Source organism: Mycothermus thermophilus, assembly GCF_041956435.1.
Source record: "Mycothermus thermophilus strain CBS 625.91 unplaced genomic scaffold VTJ04scaffold_1, whole genome shotgun sequence".
Classification (NCBI taxonomy): Eukaryota; Fungi; Ascomycota; class Sordariomycetes; order Sordariales; family Chaetomiaceae; genus Mycothermus; species Mycothermus thermophilus.
In genome coordinates, this window is record NW_027191427.1 from 3,093,502 (window position 1) to 3,115,062 (window position 21,561).

The 21,561-nt window shown below is 53.3% G+C and overlaps 9 protein-coding genes across 9 annotated transcripts; 5 read left to right on the forward strand and 4 right to left on the reverse strand.

Annotated features, from left to right (window-relative positions):
* Positions 1–247: 247 nt before the first annotated feature.
* VTJ04DRAFT_1151 (uncharacterized protein) lies at positions 248–3,494 on the forward strand (the record flags this gene model as incomplete). The annotated part of the gene is made up of 11 exons (XM_069358808.1): positions 248–413; positions 465–574; positions 665–1,369; positions 1,490–1,625; positions 2,364–2,581; positions 2,656–2,749; positions 2,822–2,928; positions 3,006–3,159; positions 3,237–3,278; positions 3,351–3,393; positions 3,446–3,494. The coding sequence occupies 11 exons, from the start codon at positions 248–250 to the stop codon at positions 3,492–3,494; spliced, it is 1,824 nt and encodes a 607-aa protein (XP_069223760.1).
* Positions 3,495–4,781: 1,287 nt separating this feature from the next.
* On the forward strand, positions 4,782–5,123 carry VTJ04DRAFT_1152 (uncharacterized protein; the record flags this gene model as incomplete). Its single annotated transcript, XM_069358809.1, has 1 exon — positions 4,782–5,123. The coding sequence occupies one exon, from the start codon at positions 4,782–4,784 to the stop codon at positions 5,121–5,123; it is 342 nt and encodes a 113-aa protein (XP_069223761.1).
* Positions 5,124–5,395: 272 nt separating this feature from the next.
* Positions 5,396–6,322, reverse strand: VTJ04DRAFT_1153 (uncharacterized protein; the record flags this gene model as incomplete). Its single annotated transcript, XM_069358810.1, has 1 exon — positions 5,396–6,322. One exon carries the CDS (start codon positions 6,320–6,322, stop codon positions 5,396–5,398), a length of 927 nt encoding a protein of 308 aa, XP_069223762.1.
* Positions 6,323–7,080: 758 nt separating this feature from the next.
* VTJ04DRAFT_1154 (uncharacterized protein) lies at positions 7,081–8,843 on the reverse strand (the record flags this gene model as incomplete). The annotated part of the gene is made up of 5 exons (XM_069358811.1): positions 7,081–7,171; positions 7,222–7,386; positions 7,486–7,871; positions 7,934–8,319; positions 8,384–8,843. 5 exons carry the CDS (start codon positions 8,841–8,843, stop codon positions 7,081–7,083), a joined length of 1,488 nt encoding a protein of 495 aa, XP_069223763.1.
* Positions 8,844–9,266: 423 nt separating this feature from the next.
* On the reverse strand, positions 9,267–10,260 carry VTJ04DRAFT_1155 (uncharacterized protein; the record flags this gene model as incomplete). The annotated part of the gene is made up of 2 exons (XM_069358812.1): positions 9,267–9,284; positions 9,811–10,260. The coding sequence occupies 2 exons, from the start codon at positions 10,258–10,260 to the stop codon at positions 9,267–9,269; spliced, it is 468 nt and encodes a 155-aa protein (XP_069223764.1).
* Positions 10,261–12,035: 1,775 nt separating this feature from the next.
* On the forward strand, positions 12,036–12,398 carry VTJ04DRAFT_1156 (uncharacterized protein; the record flags this gene model as incomplete). Its single annotated transcript, XM_069358813.1, has 1 exon — positions 12,036–12,398. The coding sequence occupies one exon, from the start codon at positions 12,036–12,038 to the stop codon at positions 12,396–12,398; it is 363 nt and encodes a 120-aa protein (XP_069223765.1).
* Positions 12,399–13,211: 813 nt separating this feature from the next.
* Positions 13,212–13,790, forward strand: VTJ04DRAFT_1157 (uncharacterized protein; the record flags this gene model as incomplete). The annotated part of the gene is made up of 2 exons (XM_069358814.1): positions 13,212–13,299; positions 13,441–13,790. 2 exons carry the CDS (start codon positions 13,212–13,214, stop codon positions 13,788–13,790), a joined length of 438 nt encoding a protein of 145 aa, XP_069223766.1.
* A 1,217-nt stretch (positions 13,791–15,007) lies between these two features.
* VTJ04DRAFT_1158 (uncharacterized protein) lies at positions 15,008–15,526 on the forward strand (the record flags this gene model as incomplete). Its single annotated transcript, XM_069358815.1, has 3 exons — positions 15,008–15,155; positions 15,262–15,389; positions 15,437–15,526. The coding sequence occupies 3 exons, from the start codon at positions 15,008–15,010 to the stop codon at positions 15,524–15,526; spliced, it is 366 nt and encodes a 121-aa protein (XP_069223767.1).
* Positions 15,527–15,529: 3 nt separating this feature from the next.
* On the reverse strand, positions 15,530–19,639 carry VTJ04DRAFT_1159 (uncharacterized protein; the record flags this gene model as incomplete). Its single annotated transcript, XM_069358816.1, has 4 exons — positions 15,530–15,573; positions 15,640–19,218; positions 19,278–19,465; positions 19,566–19,639. 4 exons carry the CDS (start codon positions 19,637–19,639, stop codon positions 15,530–15,532), a joined length of 3,885 nt encoding a protein of 1,294 aa, XP_069223768.1.
* Between the last annotated feature and the right edge of the window lie 1,922 nt (positions 19,640–21,561).

Below are 21,561 nucleotides of genomic sequence, written 5' to 3' on the forward strand. Positions count from 1 at the left end.
CAATAACAAGCAAGCAGTGAGATTCACTGCCAGCCCTGGGGAGGCTATGCCTGTTGGTTGGGTTGCAGTAGAAGAGGTTGACGCACGCTTGAGTATTGGCATGAGGGGATTGGCCTGGAGTTATTTTGTTGCGCATCTTTAACATCTCATTATCATTCCCATCCACCCCAACTGAACAACAATCACATGTATCAGGAGTGCACGACGTTTGCCTGAGCCTGAGAGTGTTCTCCATCCGCATTTCGACATGCCGGCAGAGGCGGCGTCGACACATCGCAACCGTGGCTTGACAGCACCTCGGCAACCCGATCAACTTAGTGCTGAAATCCTTGGGGAAAGCAATGAGGAAAATGGTTCCTTGTATGACGGCCTGCGTGCCTTTTTCCGCGGCGGGCAGCTTGCCATAGTCGGGTGTAAGCGGTCCAGTCCGGGGCGGTACAACCTGTTGATGCTGACCTCTCTAGTCTGTCGCGCCCTCCTGAACCCGTCCAACGGAATCAGGCGCTATTCGCTGTCGTGGGACGACGAGATCCTTAACTACGCCATAATAACCGAAGTTTTGCTCTTTCTTCCCGTCTGTAGCCCCTTTCTCCCGAGGTGCCAAGTGGAAGTTCATTTCATACATAGGTCGGGTCCGCAATACTCACCTCCATTAATAATCCAGATTTACCTGGCCAGATTCCTCCTCCCATCTTGTGTCAGCTTCCACGACCCTCGGCTCTATCAGCTCGCCTTCATCGAGCGCGTCGCCCTCCAGATCCCCTTGTCATGGACCTTGCACTACTACTTCGTCGTCGACCCCACGGAGCGCTTCGACAACCTGTTCATGGACAACCTGCAATGGTTCGATTCCACCTACGTCGCCAAGTACATCCCCAACCAAATAGTCCAACCGCAGCAGGGAGCCTACTATCATAACCTGCGCGCCTCCCGCCCCAGCGGCACCCTCGACTGGCGACAATCTAATAGAAGCGATGCCATTGCCCACAACTTCAAGTGGGGGCTCGCCGCTCTGGTGGTATCTTATGTCCCCTATTACGTCGGGCGTCTCTTATACTACATTGTCCTGGTCACAGTGTATGAATCTGTCGTCCGCCGTTCGCGACTGTTCTTGCTCGTTGCGCTCGCCGCCATCATTCTCCCGTGGGAATGGCTGATGGTACTCCTCCAAGCGCGCCTGGGTTCGAACCAATTGGTAAAGACCTTGCTTAGCCCTTACATTGAGCGGATGGGGTTCCGACCTGCGCAGTATGAGCAATGGATCCGTGCCCGGGATCAGGTTTTGTTCGGATTCGCCGCCGTGTGGTGGGCCCTGATGCAGCTGCCGGTGCCGATGCTGCCGCACGTGGTATTGGGTGCTGCTCAAGCGGTAGGTTAAGCCCATAATCCATCTCTCAGTCGATATTGACGAGGAAGCCTTTGGTCTCCGGCATTGTCTCCTGTCTGTTATTTGTCTGTCCAAGCTAACAGAATATGAACTGGCCACCAGAGTATGGCGTACGTCATCACTACCATCACCGACCCCCCTCCCCCGCAGGACACACCAGAGAGGGACGAGTTTTTGAACACCCAAATCGAGTGGAAAAATAAGGAGCGATTCTTAGCATTGCCAATCCTGAAGTTGGGTCAGATCCACGTTACACCCGTGAGACTTCCACTGGAAGGCGGTTGGATTGACAAGCCAGGACAGTCTGCAGTCCGAGATGATTCAGTGATGGGATCTCTTCGCATGGATCTCGAGGCTATACTCATCATGGCTCTCCAGGCTGTATGCTTGTGTGTTTTGTATAGTTTGCTTTTTTCGGTTGCTTTGGTTGTTGTTGCTATCAGCTTGGTACTGTAGACCTCCGGGATGGGCAGCTCCAACAGACAGGCCAGACCCTGAATAGGTGAAGTGTAAAGGATGGAAACCTCAGGACAATATTTATAGTACGTATTACCTGGCACCGACTCCTTCGAGCCCCGGGCAAAGTACCTACAAAGGGAATGTTTCCTATATTAAATAAGTTGCCAGGAAGTCACATGTCAGATATATCCTTTCAGTGCTACACCGAAGCTACGGTACTCTTCTGAGGTTACATAGTCTATGTCGGGAATAGTCCATCTCACTAGCCTACGTGCCAGAGGTGGAGAAGTTCAAGCACTAAGGCTGAGTTGTGGGGGTGGTGCCCAGGATACAAGTTCCGTAAGAACATAACGTTCATGACCGGAACCAACCATCCAGTTTTCTCTAATATTAAGAACAACCAACTCGAAATAATTGATTCTTCTGGTACTGTTTATTGCCTTATTCTGTGGAACAAGCATCAGAAAAGATCCAATGCCGCCTCCCTGGAGAATTGTCACTCGTCTTCTGCTCCCAGTCGCACTTTGCAACACGGGAGCATGGTCTGCTGGGTCAGGGCAAATTGAGAACCAAAAGCTTCTCGGTGCCATGTCAGCCGAGAAAGTCGATGCTCTGTTTCAAAGTGACCACTCGCGCGTCGCAACGTTCGCTCGTCTCCCTTCTGCCGACTGCTTCGCCGAAGGAGGGGATGATATTCGGTATGATATCGCTATACTCGGTGCTCCTTTCGATACTGTGAGTTCTCTGCACCATGGTGTGGTTTCCCTTCGTATTTGACCTTAGTTAATAACCGGGATATGCGTCAACAGGGCACAACAGGGCGACCGGGAGCGAGGTTTGGACCACGGGCTATTAGGTCGGGGTCATGGGGCGTCAATCCCGATGGGTGGAGTGTTTACACGGGTGAGTTATCCCTTCCATCCACTATACGTAGTATTTTCAGGTTGTGTCAAGTTTAGCTGACATGTCCTGAAGGTCGTAACCCGTTCAGGAGTTGGGCCAAGATTGTGGACTGCGGAGATGCCCCGTTGACCTGGCTCGACAACACTGTGGCTCTTGCAACCCTTGAAGAAGCCCATCTGGTAAGACCCCAGGGTCGTTCTCTTTGGTTCAGTATCCTGTCCAGCGAAATAAGGTGCAGACCTGTTAACTTGAGAAGAGAGTGTCAAGCAAACCGGGCACAACACAGCCCAAATCTTCCGTACCGCGCATCATAACTCTCGGTGGTGATCATACGACAACCCTTTCGGCCCTGAGGTCGGTGTTTAAAAGATGGGGCCCGGTTGCTGTGGTTCATTTTGATGCACATATTGGTCAGTGTTCGCCTCTCTGTGGTTCTCGATGACGATGACGAGGGGTTTGAGTCGTTCGTAGCTAACCCTCCTGGCAGACACGTGGACCCAAAGATGCTTGGGAGGGTTTCCGAATACGCGTGAGAAATGAACTCAATGCCTTGTTTAGTAACAGGCCTGAAACGAGAAGCTTCATGCTAACGGAATTCCAGCGGAGTCAATCATGGCACGTTTCTGCATATTGCCCATGACGAGGTACGATACCCATGACGGTAGCTAGACCAGGCCCCTTACTAAGATGCAACAGGGTCTCATCACAGACAACAGCATCCATGCCGGTATTCGCGCTCCCGTGAGCCATCCAAAGCGCGACATGGAGAACGATCGTCGCTGTGGCTTCACCGCAATAACTGCCCGAGATATCGACAGAATCGGTGTCTCTGGCATTGTAAAGGCTATTAAAAATCGCGTCGGAGACTCACTGGTGTACATCAGCGTCGACATTGATGTCCTTGATCCCGCTTTTGCGCCTGATATGTCGAACCTGAATCATCTGCTGGGGGATGTCCATGTCTGATGATGTGACCACGACAGCAACGGGCACCGCAGAACCTGGTGGTTGGAGCACCAGAGAATTTCTGGCGATCCTAGAGTCGCTTGTTGGTCTCAAGGTTGTCGGTGCGGATGTGGTGGAGGTGGCGCCAGCGTATGACAACCCTGGAGAGACCACTGTACTCGCCGCAACGGAAATTGTACAGTCTTTGTTGGACTTGATGGTTGAGGTTCCTGTCCAGCCACTGAATCCAGGACATAACTCGTCGTGATTTGTACTATAGGGATATTAGTCACAGGAAGTCCTTCACATGTTGCTACGTGACGAGAAGTCAAAGAGTGGTAACAAGTGTGGCTGCTTTATAGGAGGGGGGTCCCTGAAATATACTCCGCGGACCACAACGTATCGCTCTCTGCTTGAGAAGTAAGAATCTTTCGAAAGAGAATGGGTTTCAAAATCGGAGAAAACGACTCACATTCATTGAAGCACTGACCTGTCATTCCAACGAAGACCCAGATGATCTAACAATGGTGCGTTCGCTGACCACATGGCGGACAGAAAGTAACCGTATGGCAGCAAGGAAATCGATACGAAGTCTCCTCCGCCATATGTACATCCAGCAATCTCTGAGGTATTATATAAGCGGGTAGGTACCTCCACATGAAAAACGGACTTTCAACAGTTCTTCCCGTTATCTAACGCCATTCCTGTTGAGCTGTTGTTCCACACGGTATTATTATCAGTCATTTCTTCTTCCTGGCCATCATTGTGACAAGAATCATCAACCTCAAAAATGGGAGACCAACCACCCACCAACAAAACGGCAACCGCCTACGTCTACATCGACACTTCCAATATATTCACTGGAGGACGAACGGCGTATTCCCGGTACTTTCGTCGAGAGGGCGCAAGCGATGAACCGTCAACGGTGATGCCAAACCCGAAATGGCGAGTTGATCTCGGTCAAGTCAAGGAAGTCATCGAACAAGAAACAAAACCTTCACTCTAACACCTTGGGTATCATGTGGTGGAATACCAATTCAGGCTCTATTGCCCCAAGCCTCTGTCAAGCGACTAGATCTGGAAAACGATGGAGGAGAGCGACACTGTTGAAGTAGCCAGGCTGACTCAGAACGGCTGCGATGACCGGGAGGAAAGGTTCGACGTAAAGCTCTGCGTCGACGTGACTGCGCAGGCTGCTCAAGACGAGACCCGAGAGGAGAAGGATAATCTCTACGTCATGGTGTCAGGATACGACGGTCTCGCTGACTTTGCAGTTAAGAAAATCGTCGGTCTGGGGTTCAAGAAACATCAAGTTCACATCTGGTCGTGGAAGCATGCCCTCTCCCGGAGGTATTTCAACGACGAGGAGCTGAAGGACGAAGTCACGATTCACTACCTCGACAACTACCTTGACATGGTCGGCTTCTGAGGAAGAGAATCTCACGGAATCTTGGTTCCTGGACCTAGACCAGTGCACGATTGGACTGAACAAACCACTCCCGAACCCCAGCTACAATACCCACTGGCCATGTGTGAGACCAAGCGGACCAACGAAAAAGATAGATTTCGTAGATTATCGAATGAATTGCGTAGAGTTTCAAAATCTTGTCTCCAATTATTGTAGATTTCTTGTAATTATGGTACTTGATGCCTTCAAGCAGTCAATCCGTATGATTCCCAAGCCTGGAGGTTTAAATCACCCTAACTTGACTTTGAGTGCACCTTTTGCGCAGCCGCAACGGTCGTCTTGTTCGTCTTGCCAACTTGGCGCAGATAATAGAGAGTCAGCGAAGTCACAACCGTCATCAATGCCCAGCGCTCTCCCAGCTCCCCTGTGAGCCCGGGCCCTTTGAGTTCCAAGGTATACGGGTGTTTCCAGTTCAGCACGTTGTTGAGTCTCAACTCGGCCACGACTTGGACCTTTGTCTCGTCCACTGTTGTTGGCACCCCCGATGCCCCAAACCGTGATGCTTCGGCTCGGGAACGGCATGCCTCTCCTGGGGCGAGACGGCATAACATGTATCGAGTCCCTGAGTCAGAATGGCCCCCGTCTTCGTTGTTATCATTAGTATTGGCATCGTTGCTGCTGCTGCTCGCTCCATGCATCTTCCGCCACTCAAACGCTTCCCGAACCATCCTCTCCACACCAACCTCAATCTCAAACGCAAAGGCCACTCCGTGCTCCTTGCTGGACGTCGACTGAACAACCTCCGTGACCATATCGCGGGGATTCCTCTCCTGCTCCAAGGGTGGCAGCTTGACAGTCGTCTTTGACCTAAAAAGTTGAGCAAGAAAGGGTATCGGATACTCGTCGCCAGTGGCAGCCCGTATGGGACTCTTGAGGCTTGTTCCATTGTGAAGGTAGTATCCCGGCCCGAAGCAAAGAGGTCCGCGAGAGGTGAAACCGTAGTGCGCCTCGACAAGGTACAGAAATTCGTTTTCGGTGGCGCCGCATAGTTTGAACGTCCTGAGCGCCTTGACTACTCCCGAAAAGTTGCCGTAGAGGTTCATCACTGGTGGAAATGAACGGTATGCGGTAAAGGCGGCGCTGGGGAGGAAGCCCTTGGGGTTTTCCTCGTCGGGGTCTTCGTTCTCCGACAGTTGTTTTGCATCTTTGAGGTCGGTCATAGCGGTGATGTCCGAGCTGTCAAACTAGTGAGGTGGGTTGACTGGCGGAGATTGGATGGGATTATGAGAAAAGGGTGTTCAGAGAAGTTTGGAAAGAAGTGAGGTATGGACGAAGTAGGTATTGCCAGGTCCCGAGACAAAGTTATAATATCCTTCTTGCACAGCCGTGAGGCATATACACGTCCGCGCCTCTAATGCGATGTGAGGGATTTCCTTTGCTAACTGACTGGCCTTCGGTCATCATGAACTGCAATGAGATCCAGCAAGTGGCATAGGTCATGAGGTCATACCCAGGCAACCATAATGCCGCAGTATTATGAGCTGTTGGCTGCATGCTGGTAGTGTTCGAGATGCGAGGGCTTTTGGACCACCATTTAGCCGCGCAGCTTACTGGCAGATTGCCTCCCAGTTAAAGCCTCAGTAGCATTATATGCTACCTTATTACTATTGGCGTCATCCAGGTGGTTCGCCGGCTCGAAGAAAAAAGCCACATGCATCTGACCACGATCCTCGCTGACCTGGTGAACTGGTCAAGTGCTCTTGCACCGACTTCAAGACCGACCACTCTTCGGGTATCCCACAGTTAGGTGCATGACAAGCATTGAGACAGAGAATCTTGAATGTGTGTAAGATGCGAGACACTGATGTATATACCTAGTTCAAATATTGTATGTATATCCCCTAAGGCTCCCATGACACTCTAGCAACATCATCACCATTCTACTTCAATTCCATCACAGTGATTACAATAAGCATCATCAATGAATCGGCGCAAAGAATCCGAACCGATTATGAGGATCAACTTCCCTCTTCAACTTCCTCAGCTTTTCCAGCCTCCACTCCTCGTATCTGTTTTGGTTAGCAAGTTACCACCCTTGACGCAGTAGACAGTGACGTACCCGTAGAGAGCTTGCAAGCTTTCCTGTTCCATGGCATAGTTGACATAAGTCGTTTGTCTCTCCTGCCCTTCCAGCATCGCCTCTCTCATTTTCTCTCCTTGCTCTTTCACAATCCCCTCAAGCGTGTCGTCCTTTGCGTCCCCCTTGTAAGCCAAAACAACATTCCTGTGACACGTCAGACTTTCCATTCGTGAACACCAACAAATTTACCGGTTTTTCCCAGAGGAAAAGGACCAAAGGGGAAAAAGTACGAGGAAAACTTACGGCCAAGCCCTAATCCCCCGCCCCGGGAACGCCGTACTCATCACGTCTACCTTGCGCACAGCCTCCGTTCCGTACCCCTCAATAAACACATACGAATCACCAAGTTCTGGAACTGATAGCGTCACGTTGTTGAACAGGTCGTACATGTTCCTCATCGCAGCCGGGTTGTGCCTCGTCACTCCGACTCCAAAGACACCGCCAAAGGAGCCATGGGGGGGAGTACACCCCTCCTCTGGAGGTGCGTAGCCCATTTCGCTGATGAGGCCAAGGTAGTCTGTTTCAACGGATGTGGTGTCGATAGGGCCGAGTGCATGGAAGGGGGCCGTGTAGAGGTCCAGTTCGGCGGGCGTGTAGGCAGCGGAGAAGATTCGAAGATCGATGATCGCCTTTTGTTATGATTAGTGAGACGTGGCTTGGGGAAGTGAAAGGGGAGAAAAACAAGACGTACCGAATCCATGCCGATCTGGTAGATAGAGACATCATGTGTGAGATGACCCGGTTGAGTGTCAAGTTTTGTGTTGAGAGTTTCAAACACGGCTTCAAGTTTGTCTTCTGTGAAGTAAAACTGTTGGTATGACCAGGTTGACGAGTCGGCTCGGTCATAAATGCGGAGCTTGGCCGAGGTGATGATGCCAAAGTTGTGGCCTGCTCCGCGCAGTGCCCAAAAGAGGTCGGGGTTTACGGTCTGGCTGGCTGTGACGAAGCTTCCGTTGGCGAGGACGACGTGGAAACTGAGGAATTGGTCAAGACCGAGGCCGTAAATGCCATTCAGGGGGCCGAGACCACCTCCAATGCCGGAACCGGTGATTCCAATGCATTGCCCAAGGGCGGTTGCTTGAACTCTGTCAGCATTGTTCTCGGAGATTCCCTATTAGAGGTTCAAAGGCGGAGATGGTACCTGTTTGTTTCCCAGCTTCCCAGAGTGCTTCAACGACTTCAGTGACAAAAGTGCCTCCCCCAACAGTGACATGTTGCCCGTCTTCAGAGATGTTGACCGAGTTCAGATTTCTCAACCAGATATTCATGCCCCCTCGCATCTCGCCAAGTCCGCTCCATGTTCCATGACCGCTGACCTTTGCAGCGAAAGGGATGTTGTGGCGGTTAGCAAACTTCACGGCTGTCGACACGTCATCTTCAGTGTCCACCACGACCACAACGCTGTATGTCGGTGGGTTGCTCTTCAGGTTCTGGTGCGTATATTCTGAAAAGCGCGGGTCGTCCGGTGTGACCACGAACGCATCCTTGGAAAGTAAGGGTGCAAGGTGCTTGTGGAAGTTCACAGTCGCATTGCAGGACGAGGGTCTTCCCGCTGTGACCAGGGAGGCCAGGAGGGCGAAGCAAAGGGTCTGAACCAGCATGATACAATTGACGATATGTGGCTCTGGGTGTGCCTAGCAATCTCGAAAGAAACCAAGGTCTTCTGAGCATTCAAGTTTATTCCACATGCCTTTATAGCTGTGGCCAACATTTAAACTCCGTCGGTGGACAGCATGTAAAACTCCGTCGGCGAAAGGTTGTCCTTTAACAAGGTTTATTGCTTGATGCTATTTTGCGTCTGCCTGGATTCCAAAGCCCAGGGATTGGGTGCTTAGCGAGCCAGAAGTATGGTTGTACCAGAGGTATGGTGGTATTCATTCGAGGCACAGTCGCGGGATGACCTTGGCGCTATTTACCGGCCGTCAACTACCCCTGAATCACGGGTGCGCAACCCGGTCCCTGGGGATCGTTGGGATGCAGAAATGTGGCCAGTATTTGAGATGCGAAGGCTTTTGGACAAGAATTTAGCTGAGCAGCTTCCACTAAAGAGAGGATTTGTGCCTGTTAGTTAGAGCCTCATCAGTAGGAACCATGCACGACCGGATTGTACGAACCTGTGCAATATTATCTTGTAGTGTCGGCACACGAGCGTGCAAGCTGTGTAGTAATACTCCGTACCAAAGTACCGTAGTCGGCCCAGATAATAAGGACTGCCTGACCTAGCATGAGGTCCACGTTATCAATATTTACACGCCCGGAACGCTACAGGCATTCTCAAGGAGAGAAACCATAATTATGGAGTAGCAGTACTGCACTGTATTATCACATAATTAAAAGCAGTTAAATCAAGTATGTACATGCAAGACCGCAAGCAGATATCCCACCCCTCTACTCCCAGCCAACAGCAGCGAGAATGACGGGATATTGCCACGCAGGAGTGAGACAGAGAAGTACCCAGATAACCCACATGTATCCAAGCAACATCCTCCACAAAGCCATCTGCGATGACCTTTGGGGTGAAAGCCGTTTGACAATGAGCTGGTCAGCGATCCCCTCCAACAGACATACGAGCCAGTTCATGAAGAAGAACCAGAACTCCCCGCTGGCATTGGTTCTTCCAATTTGGACCCAATTACATGCGGCATGACATGCTGCCGACATGAGGAACATTCCAAGCGCCCGGGCTGCTTTCTGGAAGACGCGATGATTTTGAACAATCATCAAGTGCTTGCAGGTGGTACCTGGCCAAAGCTGACGCATGGCGACAACAGTGTGGGACATGTACCTATCGAACACCGAGACGTGAAGCTTGTGCCAAAAAACACCCCAGAAGCGGCGAAGCGATGTAGCGTCGGTGATGTTTCCGAATAATGGCAGCCATTCCTCCGGCTGGTCCCAGCCAAGCACGGAAACGAACAAAACGGCCAGCAGGTCGTGCGAGACGCAGAGCTGCGCATAGGTGCTCCAGATCCAGGAGACCGACACGACCGATCTCAGACCAACGTCCCAGAGACTCATGGGCAGCAAGCCTTGGTTTCCCACACCAAAATCCCAAGGAAACACCTGTAGAGCAATCAATGCTCTCTCGATGAGGATGTTTTTCCCGTACGAACAGGCCAACAGGAGGACAAGGCCGCGGCTTCCCCTGAATAAGGCAAATTTTAGGCGGCTACCGGCATCGATAGGGGCTGAATTGATGGTATCACGACTGAGCTGCCGAAAGTCGGTGAAAACTCTGTAAATAGCACGGAGACGTTGCGGAAGAGGAACCGGCTGCGGCTTGAAGATGACTTCACTGCCTTCTATGGCGAGAAGACAGATTCCTTGCAACGTTTCTGCAAGCACGAAGGCAACCAGCAGTGAGCGCCAAGGTATCAAGGCCATGCTGCTGAGTTTCATGGTGACAACAGCTGCCGATAAGAAGGCTGCGGTTAACGCACGGCGGGTGAGACTATATGGTGGTTGTTGAAGACCAAGATAGAGAGATAAAATCAACAGTGAAACTGTGAAGAAGAGAGTGGTGAGATGGTGGCTGGTGGACGACCACCAGGCTAAGAAGCTAGCGAATTGACTGGACATTTTGATGGTTTGCGAGCTGAGGTCTAGGAGCCTGATATGCAAAGCAAGAACTGTTCGCGAAGCCAGAGTTATGTACATACATCAGGTACCTATCTTAGATATCTCGGGAAGTTGCATTGGCAGGTAATAATACACTCCAGAGTGGCATTAATCCTAAGACACCTCTCGTGCTCCATCCTCCCGTAAGTTTCATTAATTATATGCACAAATGTGACATGAGCCATAACTCGGGCCTCGTCAAAATTGCTGTTGGCTCAGGACAGTCATCCCTCATCGCATAGTTCCAGACGTAGATGGTCAGTACTCGCTGTGTTTCTGGCTCAACATGGCACTATTGGTTTCATCGCGAGCTGTTGGTTTTCTCTCAAGAACATGAGCACCATCGGCACCGTGATGGTTCCCCCAAGAATACCAAGACCCGAAGGATGCTGGCTGGGGTGGTGCCTAACTAATGCTACCTTAGGTTTTATTCGGATGCATCCCCGGCCGACCCCTTACCCCAATCCCTGGTACACATCAACCTTGTTGGTCCTTAACCTTACTCTGACTCCTGAGATAACTTCACGACCGTTATTGCGTGCATAGGTACCTTTTGGTCAGCCAAGGTAGCGAACTCAACCAAGCGACACGCTTGAATGTGATATCTTAGTAGAATCCGGTACCGAAGTAGTGATCTTCAATCTCAAGGCCAACTGAAGATCATTGACTGGCCACGGGACGATACCTCAACCAAGGTTCACTCATAGACTTGTGGGAGTGGCTTCAAGAAAAGAGGAAGTTGACGAGTCGTCTCTGGTTCTCGTCACAAACCTTGATAGGGTATACACCACGCCATACCTGTTCCAGAATCCTGCTATCATGATACAGGGAGTGTATCTAGAAGATTGAGGGGAGCGCGACTTATGAGCTCACCAACATTCATGGATTATGTGTGTGACTGGTTGTGTTCGGACAACACCAGGGGGATGCTGCCTGGGCATATTCCCAAGCGCGGTTTTGGAAGGCGATCTCAAGTATAAAAGGGCGGCCATTTCCCCAAATACACGATGTAAACGACGGACAAACACGCCGACTCAACATCCAACCAACTCACCACATCTCTCTCATCTCCTTTCTGTTGCGATTGGCTCCAGTTCCCAGTCCCACGTTGATTTTTTTTTTTTTTGCCTGCCTCGCTGCTTAAGGTATTAATATTCTTCCATATCCGCGCCAAAATGCCGCTCCTCCGCACTTTTCCTTTGGTCGCGACCCTATCGTCAGCGACGCTCTCGACCGACGTCTTTAAAGCTCTCTTTATGGGCGCGCTGCTTCACATCTGCAGCTGGGATCCCGGCCCGGGCTGCCCGGGCAGGAAGGCTCGCGACCTCGGGCTGCCGCACGACATCCTACCAAACGTTCCCAGGGCCGCAGTAGGCCCGTGTAACATCCCGCTCTACAACTATGAGCAATGCGGCAACCAGCTCCGCGATCAGTTCAACAGGGGCATCAAGATCCAGACCTCGCTTCCCGCGAACAACGGCAAGTCAACCATAGCATTGTTGATCACAAATTATGCTCGTTGGTATATTCACCGTTGAAGTCCAGCGTTCTGACCGTTCTTGATCTCTCTCCAGTTGCTCAATTTAACAACGTCCCGCCGGCTTGCATGAACTTGGTCGTTGCTCTCTCGGGCTCCTGCACGGGTTCCGGGGCTCGTCCAGTCCCATGCGGCTCGGCTTGCATTCAATACCAAGGCTTAACGGCGGAGGAGAAGCGCAGGCTCTCCAGCTGGATCTCCTGAATCTCACCAACCCTGACCTCAGGAGTGGGGAGCATATCAAGATATGGCACTATGTTGATGGGACGCTATGGTCTCCGAGCGGGAGCAGGGGGTTGAGAAGGGGGAAGTTGTCATGGTGGATGGTGTTCGATTCTTCACGCTCATTTACTTAATATTGCTTGGATAGTTTCGAAATTGGAGTATAAGCATGTTTTCCAGCTCTTCAGCTTGCAGCGGCGCACTTCTACACAACGAACTTGTGTTCATGATGTTGCTCGTTGGTTGTTGAGGCAAGAGATGTCGTTGAAGCGCGGTTGCACAAGAAAATGCCAAGACTCGAAGAGTGGGGACTACCTCGAGATGGATGGATGAAGCCGCCCCTCTAACTGCCCATTCCATATCGGGCTTAGCGTAGCCGGCAGAACCCGCCAAGTGGGCTGGCTCCTTGCCCGCCGAAAAAAAGAGCCCGGAGGCGACATCTGCATGCCCACCGAGGACATCCATCATCATCCAGCTCCAACTCACAACACCTTGAGTCTCAACCTGTTTCGAGACGAAAATAACAATAATCCCGTCGCTTTGCGCCGTCGTCCTACCACAACTCTAAAACACCTATATAAAATCCGCCAAAATGGTCCAACTTGTCGAGGTCGAGGACGAGCACTTCACGCAGCCCCAGCCCGGCCCTGAGGAGGACGACGATGATTTCACTGACACTGGTACGTCCATTTCCCCTCCTTCAATTCCCACCACCACCACAGCCCCCAAAACTCGCTCCCATCCCTCCGCACAACACTCTAGGTAACCTACCTCAACCTGACCCCAAAACTAACCAAACCTCTCCCCCGCCCTCCCACCAGACTCCGAAATCTCCGTCGACTCCAACTACGACCCCTCCGAAGAAACCCTCGCCGACCGCCTCCGCGCGCTGCGCGACATGGTGCCCGCGCCCGTGCGCGGCTGGACCGTGCGCAAGTACGAGGCCGTCTCGTCGGCGGTGCGCAGCACGCTGTCGGTGGCCGGGCGCGGCGCCTGGGCCATTGCCGTCACTGCCCTGCTCGTCGGCGTGCCCTTCGGCATGGCCTACAGCGAGGAGCAGAACCTACTCGCTATGGAGCAGGAGCAGCACATGCGCGAGCTGGGCACCGAAGTGTTGACGGCCGGGGGGAATAAGGCCGGGGAGAAGGCCGAGGCGAAAGCGGCGCTGTGATTGCGGGTTTAAAGCGGTTTATGGCGACCGGCCGTCGTCCTTGTGTTGTTTGTTTTTGTTCTTCGTTTGGGTGGTTTGTTTTGCTCATTTTTGTGGCGGGGTCTGTCTTTGCAGTACCCTCCTTCCTCGCTGCCGTTGACGACTCAACGGGAAGAAAAAATGTTGTTATGGAGGACGGTCGGCGCGGGTTCGAGTCTCGACCCGAAAACCCGGATTGGCGGCCCCATCAAAGAGAGGAACTGTGTTCGATGCCATCATCACCATCACCATTAGCTTGGGCTGCCACGCACCCAGGGGCACACGGGTGACTTCCCGTCAGCCCGGAGAGCAACGGGACTGATAAGACGCCGGTGTGGAGGAGCCATCTGATTCATCATCATCGCCATCTCATCGCTGTTCACTCACACCCTTGGGACATCGTCTCAAGCGTTCTGGGTATCCGCCTAACAACCGCCGCCGTCCTAAACAGACCTGTCACATTCCATGTACAATACATACGAACCTCCTGCCCCAGGCTGGTTGGCCTAGGAGGGGGGCAATTCGGGTTGGGGAAAAACGCTTCCTAATCTTCGCACGTGTTGTTTGTTTCATCTTGTCACAACTACCTAGCTAGACTACGAACATTGGCGGATGGTTGGGCGGACGACGGGTCATGGAAGCAGAGGACGAAAGCCGGGGGGTTCATGTCTGTGTATTTCATAAGTATAACCCAATGTAACGACTCTCTCATCTCTCTCACAGGCATGTTACAGATGTTTTCTGGACCACAAGTATGATATGATGTCACTGACCTTCGGCTTCGACTGTCTTGCCAGACATTGCCGCCCTGCGGTCTAGACGTGGAAGGCCCAGTTGTTGTAATGCATTCATGATGAAGGGATAATAATGGATGGAACTCTCCAACATACACAAACAGCCATGTCCCGAGGTTGGTATGAAGGTATTGATCTATCTACTTAAGTCCTGAAGTACCTCCGTCAAGGGCACGGCGCGAAACAAAAGGTCAGCCGTTGCTTTCGTAAGCAACGCTTTCACCGCAACTGCGCCAGCACAACCCATCCACGTCTAAACGCACCAGCCGTGTGAACAGCGAGTTGTCCCCTCTCACATTCTTCCTATTCTACTACAAAAAGGAAAACTCTCCTCCCTCCTCCATCTCTTCCTGAACATCTAGTGATTTAGTGTTTGCAACTTACGCCAATCAACAACAGGACTAGATGGGAAAACAAGAACAACAAAAACGGTGGCAAGAAAATACCCTCCCCTCGTCCTCATCTTGCGATGAGGAGCGCATCACATCAAAAAACGCAAATGGGAATGTCAATATCTGGAGCCCTTGTGGGGGCTATCTCATGAATAAAAACGGTGCTAGTTGATGTGGTGGTATCACAGAGAAGAGAAACAATACAACAAGAAGAGAAAAAAGACATGCAAGGAAAGGTCTGGTGTCACCAGGTGTGATATTTTGTAGGTTTAGCCTCCCCCATCGAGGAATGCAAGCAAGAAAACAAAGAGAAGGGAAAGCTCATGGCTGGACCTCTGACCCAGCGGGGAGTGGTATCGAGTGATCGAACATCATGTATAGAGGGACTAAAAATGGTATGATGGAAAGATGGGAAAAGTTCGGGGGCATAAGCGAGTGTTAGGGCAGTAAGAAGACGAGTCGGCTCTTCGGACCTCAATCCGCCCAGGTCCCATACAACCCCCAGCAACCAACGCTGAGGTCAAAGGTTTGATACTTAATTGCCATAGTTGGCATATTGGCGGTGAGCCTCCTCGAGGACTACATCAATAGTCAGCATGCTTTTCTTCATCCCTACACCCAACACCACCGGGATGGGATACTTACTGCGCAGGACATTCATCTGGCCGGCGCGGTCCTCGCAGGCAACCTGCAGTCCGCTGCCGCTGACGAAATCAAGAACAACGCTATTAGGCAGCTCCTGCAGTTCGACATCGGGCGTGAAGGGCTTCTTGAACTCGCTCATGTGGTACCGCTTGACCAGGGCGCCAAGCTTGTCCTTGCCCGGCGCGGGCGGGTGCAGCATGGCGCTGCCCTGTGTCGCACTGAGGATCAGGAAGCCCTGGCTGTCGAGGCACATGCTCCGCCGCTTCCACAAAAGGTTGTCCGGGAACTGCACGTTGACATCGCCCATGAAGGCAACGATGGTAGGAGGGGCGGGCGTGGAGTTGCCCGTGGCCGTGCTGCCCCTCGAAGCGGCCTCAACCTCGGCAGCATTTTCCTCCGTCACGGTAGGCGAGATGGACGGTGAGGTATTCTTCCGGCCAGGAGAGAGCGTGTTGGAAAGACGGCGCATGAACCGGGTCGCGCGGCTGGCAGTCTTGGGGCTCGCCGGTCCAGAACCCGAGGGGGACTTCTTGTCGGACTTCGCATCCTCTACCTCGACAACACCACTGCCCTGGTCGATTGATGAGCGCCGGCTGCTGATGCTCAAGCGACGAGCAAGAGAACTGCCGGACTGCTGTGTGGATGAACCACGAGATGAAGACGTTGACTGGTTAGCGGCCGAGTTGCCGAGATTGTCGGTGGACGGCGATTTGCCGCCCATCATCGCCTCAGTACGGTCCTTAAAGAAACCCTTCATGGCCGACAAAGAGGATCGCCGGTCGGCGCGAGCACTATCAGTAGACGCCTCCGGCTTCACACTGTTCCTGTCACTCTCCTGTGACTGCCTTGACAGCCGGCGCTCCAGCAAGGTCTGCTTGGCTTGGATGGCAATCTCGCGAGACAGCGAGCTAGGAGGCCGGTTCTGGATATCGACCGTGAGTTGAGACTGCTTCAAGTCCAGGGGCGGGTAGTCGGTGCTGTTCTTCGGCTCCGGGCCCTTGAAGCTGTGATTGGGATCCCGGACAATGCGCGCCGTCACCTGAACGGACTCAGGCTTGCCCCGAGGAGGCATGCCCCCTTCGAACATCGAGAGTCGATTCACCAGAGATCCCGACCGGCCACGGCCCATACTCCTAGTAGTGTCGGGCGACGAGTCTCTCGATTCCGGACGAGATGGCGAGGCATTGCTAACCTGGTCCACGATGGATGGGGGCCTAGAGCCGTCCCGAGTGGGCACTCTCCGCACAGCAAAGAACGTGGAAGCCGGCCGCTCTCTCGGCGGAGGAGGTTCGGCAGTTGATGTGTTGCCGGAAAGCTTCTCCAGAGCCTTGATCCGCTGCGAGATGCTAGATCCCAGCTTCGTCGAGGCCTTGGGCCGCAGATCTCCCGACTGCTGCTGTTGGGCAGCAATCTTCTGGAGGAACGCAGCACCAGTGGAAGCAGATCTGGTCGGCAGGGGTGCCGTCTCGGTCGAGGCCAGCTGCGCGTTACGCACCGGGTTTGAGGCAGCCCTCGCCGACAAAGGACCGGGGGTGGCATTGCCTCCGCCAGCGGCTTGCTTAGCCGCCTGATCCATCGCGAAAAGTGGCGAGATAGGGGACTTGGACACAGTAACGGGTGTCGCCTGCTGTACAGTGGCTGATTGTAGCTCGTCCATGAACTCGTTGTTGTCGGTGATGCTGATGATGGAGCGTCGATTGTCGACGCCGGAACCAATGTCCGTCCTGATGGGTTCGGGAATCCTTCGTTTGACCGGCTCGGCGTCAGGCGCGTCCGTCACCTTGACGGTGTCGGCGCTGTCCTTTGCCGCCACAGACGGTGTTGGTTCTACGACGCGTGGTGCATCAACAGTCGGGTTAGACGCGACAATCGCGGGTGGATTCGTTGGCGCGGTCGACGTGGGAGGTCTTGGCTCCTGGGTGGAGAATTTGGAGAGAGGGATCCGCAATTGTGGTGATGGCGCCTTTCCGTCCTGGGCAACGCCAGGGGTTGCAGACGATGTCTCCACAGCAGAGGTATGAGCCGGGGTAACGGTCGCTTCGGCGGACGTGGTGTCGGCAACTGGTTGACTGCCAGAGGTGGGGCCATCCTGAGGGGTTGCGGATGCTTTGGGAGTCTCGGACGCCTCCTCCTCAGTCTGAACGGGAGCTAATGGTTCCCCAGCATTGTCGTTGTTCGCGCTGGCTGCAGTAACAGTAATCTGTGACTGTCTGTCGCCCGAGGTTGTGCCATTCTCCTCAGCAGGCTTCTCCGAGGGGCTCGACTCAGTTGGAGGCACCGTCGCAGGTTCAGAGGTCGCGGGTCCGCTGTCGTCCAAACCACCTTCCAGCTCCTCCTTTGCGCGCACAGTCTCATCTGTCGAGTCAGACACCGAAGAAGCCTGGGTCGAGTCGCCAATCTCCGAAGAAGCGAGAGGAGAACCAGGTTGGGATGAGTCGGCAGTGGTTACAACGGATGCTTGATCACCGCCAACATCGCCCCCGGTATCGGTTCGTACAGTAGCCGAATCGTCCTGGACCGCTTCACTTGCTTGAGGCAGGTCAGTCTCTGAGGACTTGGCGCCTTCAGATTCTGGGTCAAGCTTCTCATCTGGCAGTCCAGGTGAGCTGGGGCCTGAGGGTATGTCGGCAATTGTCGCGGGCACATCGAGAGTTGTTGACTGCTGGCTCATCATCTTTTTCTTCTCCCGCAGCTTCATGGCCTTCAGGAGGCGCGCTTTCTCCGGCGTCATGGTATTTTGCTTTGTCGGGGCCTGTGCGGGAGCTGCGGCACTGACCTGAACCGCAGGCGCTGTTGGAGGAGGAATTTGGTCTTCGTTGGTCGACTCGACCTGTGCTGGTCCGTTCGAAGCGATTGCATTCTCGCCGGAATCCGCGCCACCAGATTCAGCTGCCGCATTCTCCTCTGGCTGTTCCTTGATAGAAGGAGCCACCGATTCGTCGTCCTGGCCTTGAGACTGGGATCGTGTTTTCCTTGCGCCCTTGGACATGGACTTGATGCCGGCTGGGACTGTGGCGACTCGATTGCCACTTGAGCCGCCGGAGGAATTGGGGCGCCCGGCGTCAGCGGATGGTCTTGGGGCCAGTTTGACACGCGGCTTCAAATAATAAGGATACGAAGTCGTCGGGTACAGGTCCGTTCGCGAAGACTGCGACGACATGCGGCGGGGGGAGTCGTCAAAGGACTTTGTTGGCGAGGAGGGTCGTGGGACACCAGTAAAGTTCGGCGGCTCCGAGTCGTTGGCAAAGCGCGTTGCCTCGGGCAGTTTAGCAAGCTCGGCATCCAACTTGACTGGAGCATCGAGAGATGGGTGTTGAGAAGAACCCGGCCTGCCATCATTTTGAATGAGGGATTGGCGCTTCCTCTCCCGCTCCTCCTCCTCTTCTTCCTCTGCAATTTCCATCAGGCGCCGCCGACGAATCGAGCTGGTGGACGAGGATGTCGAGCCGGACGCCGCATGTAGCTGACAAGCTGCCGACAATTTGGTATCCTTGAGCTCCTTGGCATCTGCAATCTCGAAGGTCGTATCAAAGGGCAAGAAGCGATCGCAGACCTCATTGAAGTGAACGGTCACGCGGGCTGGGGAATAATGAGATCAGCAGAAGCTCTCAGGCAACGTTTTGAATATGTAGCCATACCTTGAATCAAACGGGAGCAGCCCTCGGGAAGGTACTTTATGATGACGCTGCGACGCCTGTACCGAAGAAATCCATAGAGCGGCGATTTTTCTTCATACTGGGCAATGTTGTCCCGGATCTCGACAATGCCGCCATTGCCACGCCCCAGCAGCTCGACTTCATCACGGGAGGCATACTTGAGAAGGAACCTGGTGATTTCAAATTAGCCCCAGGACAAACAAACAATGGATGGCGGGCTCATCGAGCGAGCCGTCATCGCTCAGAGCTTCCACCTGCTTAAGAACATACCATCCTCCTGGCTCCGCAACCGCTGTCTCGTGCGCCTCCTTGATCTTCGGGTCGTCTAGGCCATTCAACGACATTTCGGGATGCTTCTACCGGCCTCGAGTCACCAAGTCTATTGATTTGTCGTTTTTACCCTGGCCAGGTGGGTGCCGGCTCTTCTCAGGGAATATTCCTGTCGGTACGTCGATAACAGCAGCTCGGGAGTTGTGTGTCGGTGAGACGTGGTGGTTCAGGGGGTGATCGGCGAGGCTGAGGAGCTTCTCAGCCAAGCATACATGAAGTGATTGGCCAGTCCAGTGCCGTTTGCGATGCACGGCTGAGGCATGCGAGGGGCATGGGACGAGTCGCAGACGGCTCTCGACGGGCGTTTGTAGGAAGGACCGAGCACCAAGATTTGATGTTGTGTTCGATTTTAAGTGGATGTATGAGGCAAATCGAGGTTCGTACACCGTGGCCGATGTCTGTCGTAGGGTTCCGGCACCGACTCAGGGACAAGGGCAAATAGGGACGGTCGAAAAGGCAGCAGCACAGCTCGAAGAAGAGGACAAGAGGCAAGCAAGGAAGGGACGAAAAGAAAATAAAACGGGCCGCAGTGCGCAGAACCCTTCGAAGTGAAAGGAATGGGTGTCAGGCAAAGGGAAAGCTGAAAATCAGCAAATGAACGTCGGGCCTGTTCTGGTAATAGTCAGGCCCTCTGGTAGTCGTCGAAGAGCGACGGGAAAGGTGTATGGTTGGAAAACAGGCGCCTCTCAGGAGGAGGATGACCTGAATTGCTTGAGGCGCGACTTGTCGACGATGCAACCTCCTCCAGGCGAGCCGGACTGAACACGACACAGCACGAGGAGAAAGGGGCCGAGAGAAAAAGTTAGGGGGACTGGATTGATGAGGGGAGATGCTGTCTCCAAGGGAGGCGAACCAATCTGCGAATTGGCAACCGTGCTTCTGGTCTGCTTCGGGTGCGATATTTAGCGTGGACAGGGGTTCAGGAGGCAATCCTCAGGAGGATCCCAAGGGGACCTGCAGCTGTGAAAGTTGATTGCATCCGGGACCAAGTGGGTCGTGCTCAGGAACGAACATTCTGCAAGCGTGACCCCAGAGAATGCGTCCGGCCGCCTGCAGTCGAATCTGCATGGCGAAAACCACACGAGCGAGTCCAGCAGCATGAATTCCAAGTACCATACTCTGTAACCTTATTATCTCGTTCATGCTTCCCGCCAACACGTCCGCAATACTGAGCATTGTCCCAGCAGGGCCGTTGCGAGAGACCCACACAAAACGGGAAGTTCTCTCTTTCGATGCCCCACCGTGGAGAATCCGGGCTAACCCCGTTCGGGATGCCCCACCATCTTGAAGCTGCGTTTCATCCAACTCTGTCAGGAAACCGGGTTGCACCCAAATCAACCAGAACAACAGCAATTTCAAAGTTGAATTCGCCAGAACCGCCATGGCGACATCCTAATTTCCCCGAGTCGCACATCTCTCAGCACATAAAATCTGAGGCTTCAGAGTGTGGGTGTAGATTTCTCAAGTCGTCCACAACTCCGTATACATAGAGTAACTACGTCTGTCCGGCTGAACAAAGGCATTCCTCTTGTCAGACGGTTCAACAACTTGCGGGAGCAGGAATGCAAGCACCTGCACGCACGCGCACCCACCACACCATCCGTTTGGCTCCCCGCACAGAACTACTATAGGATACGGAGTACCACACCATCCCATAGGTTTCCCTCCAACCATTTCTCTCGGGACCCTCTAGTCGTGACCACCATGTCACATTGGTCCCTCTCGCCACTGGAACTATGTGCTTCAGCGCTTTGACCCAAGCCACGCCGAGTTTACTTGATATAGTAATCCTACGGGGAACACTACACTGTAATGGATGAGAACAAATCTGGCAAACTAGTATGTCGTGTTCCTCCGTTCGGGAGCTCGTTGCCGATCGATGTCGCATCATCGAACATAGTTTCCGTCACCACAGTCGTCTTCTGAAAGGTGCACA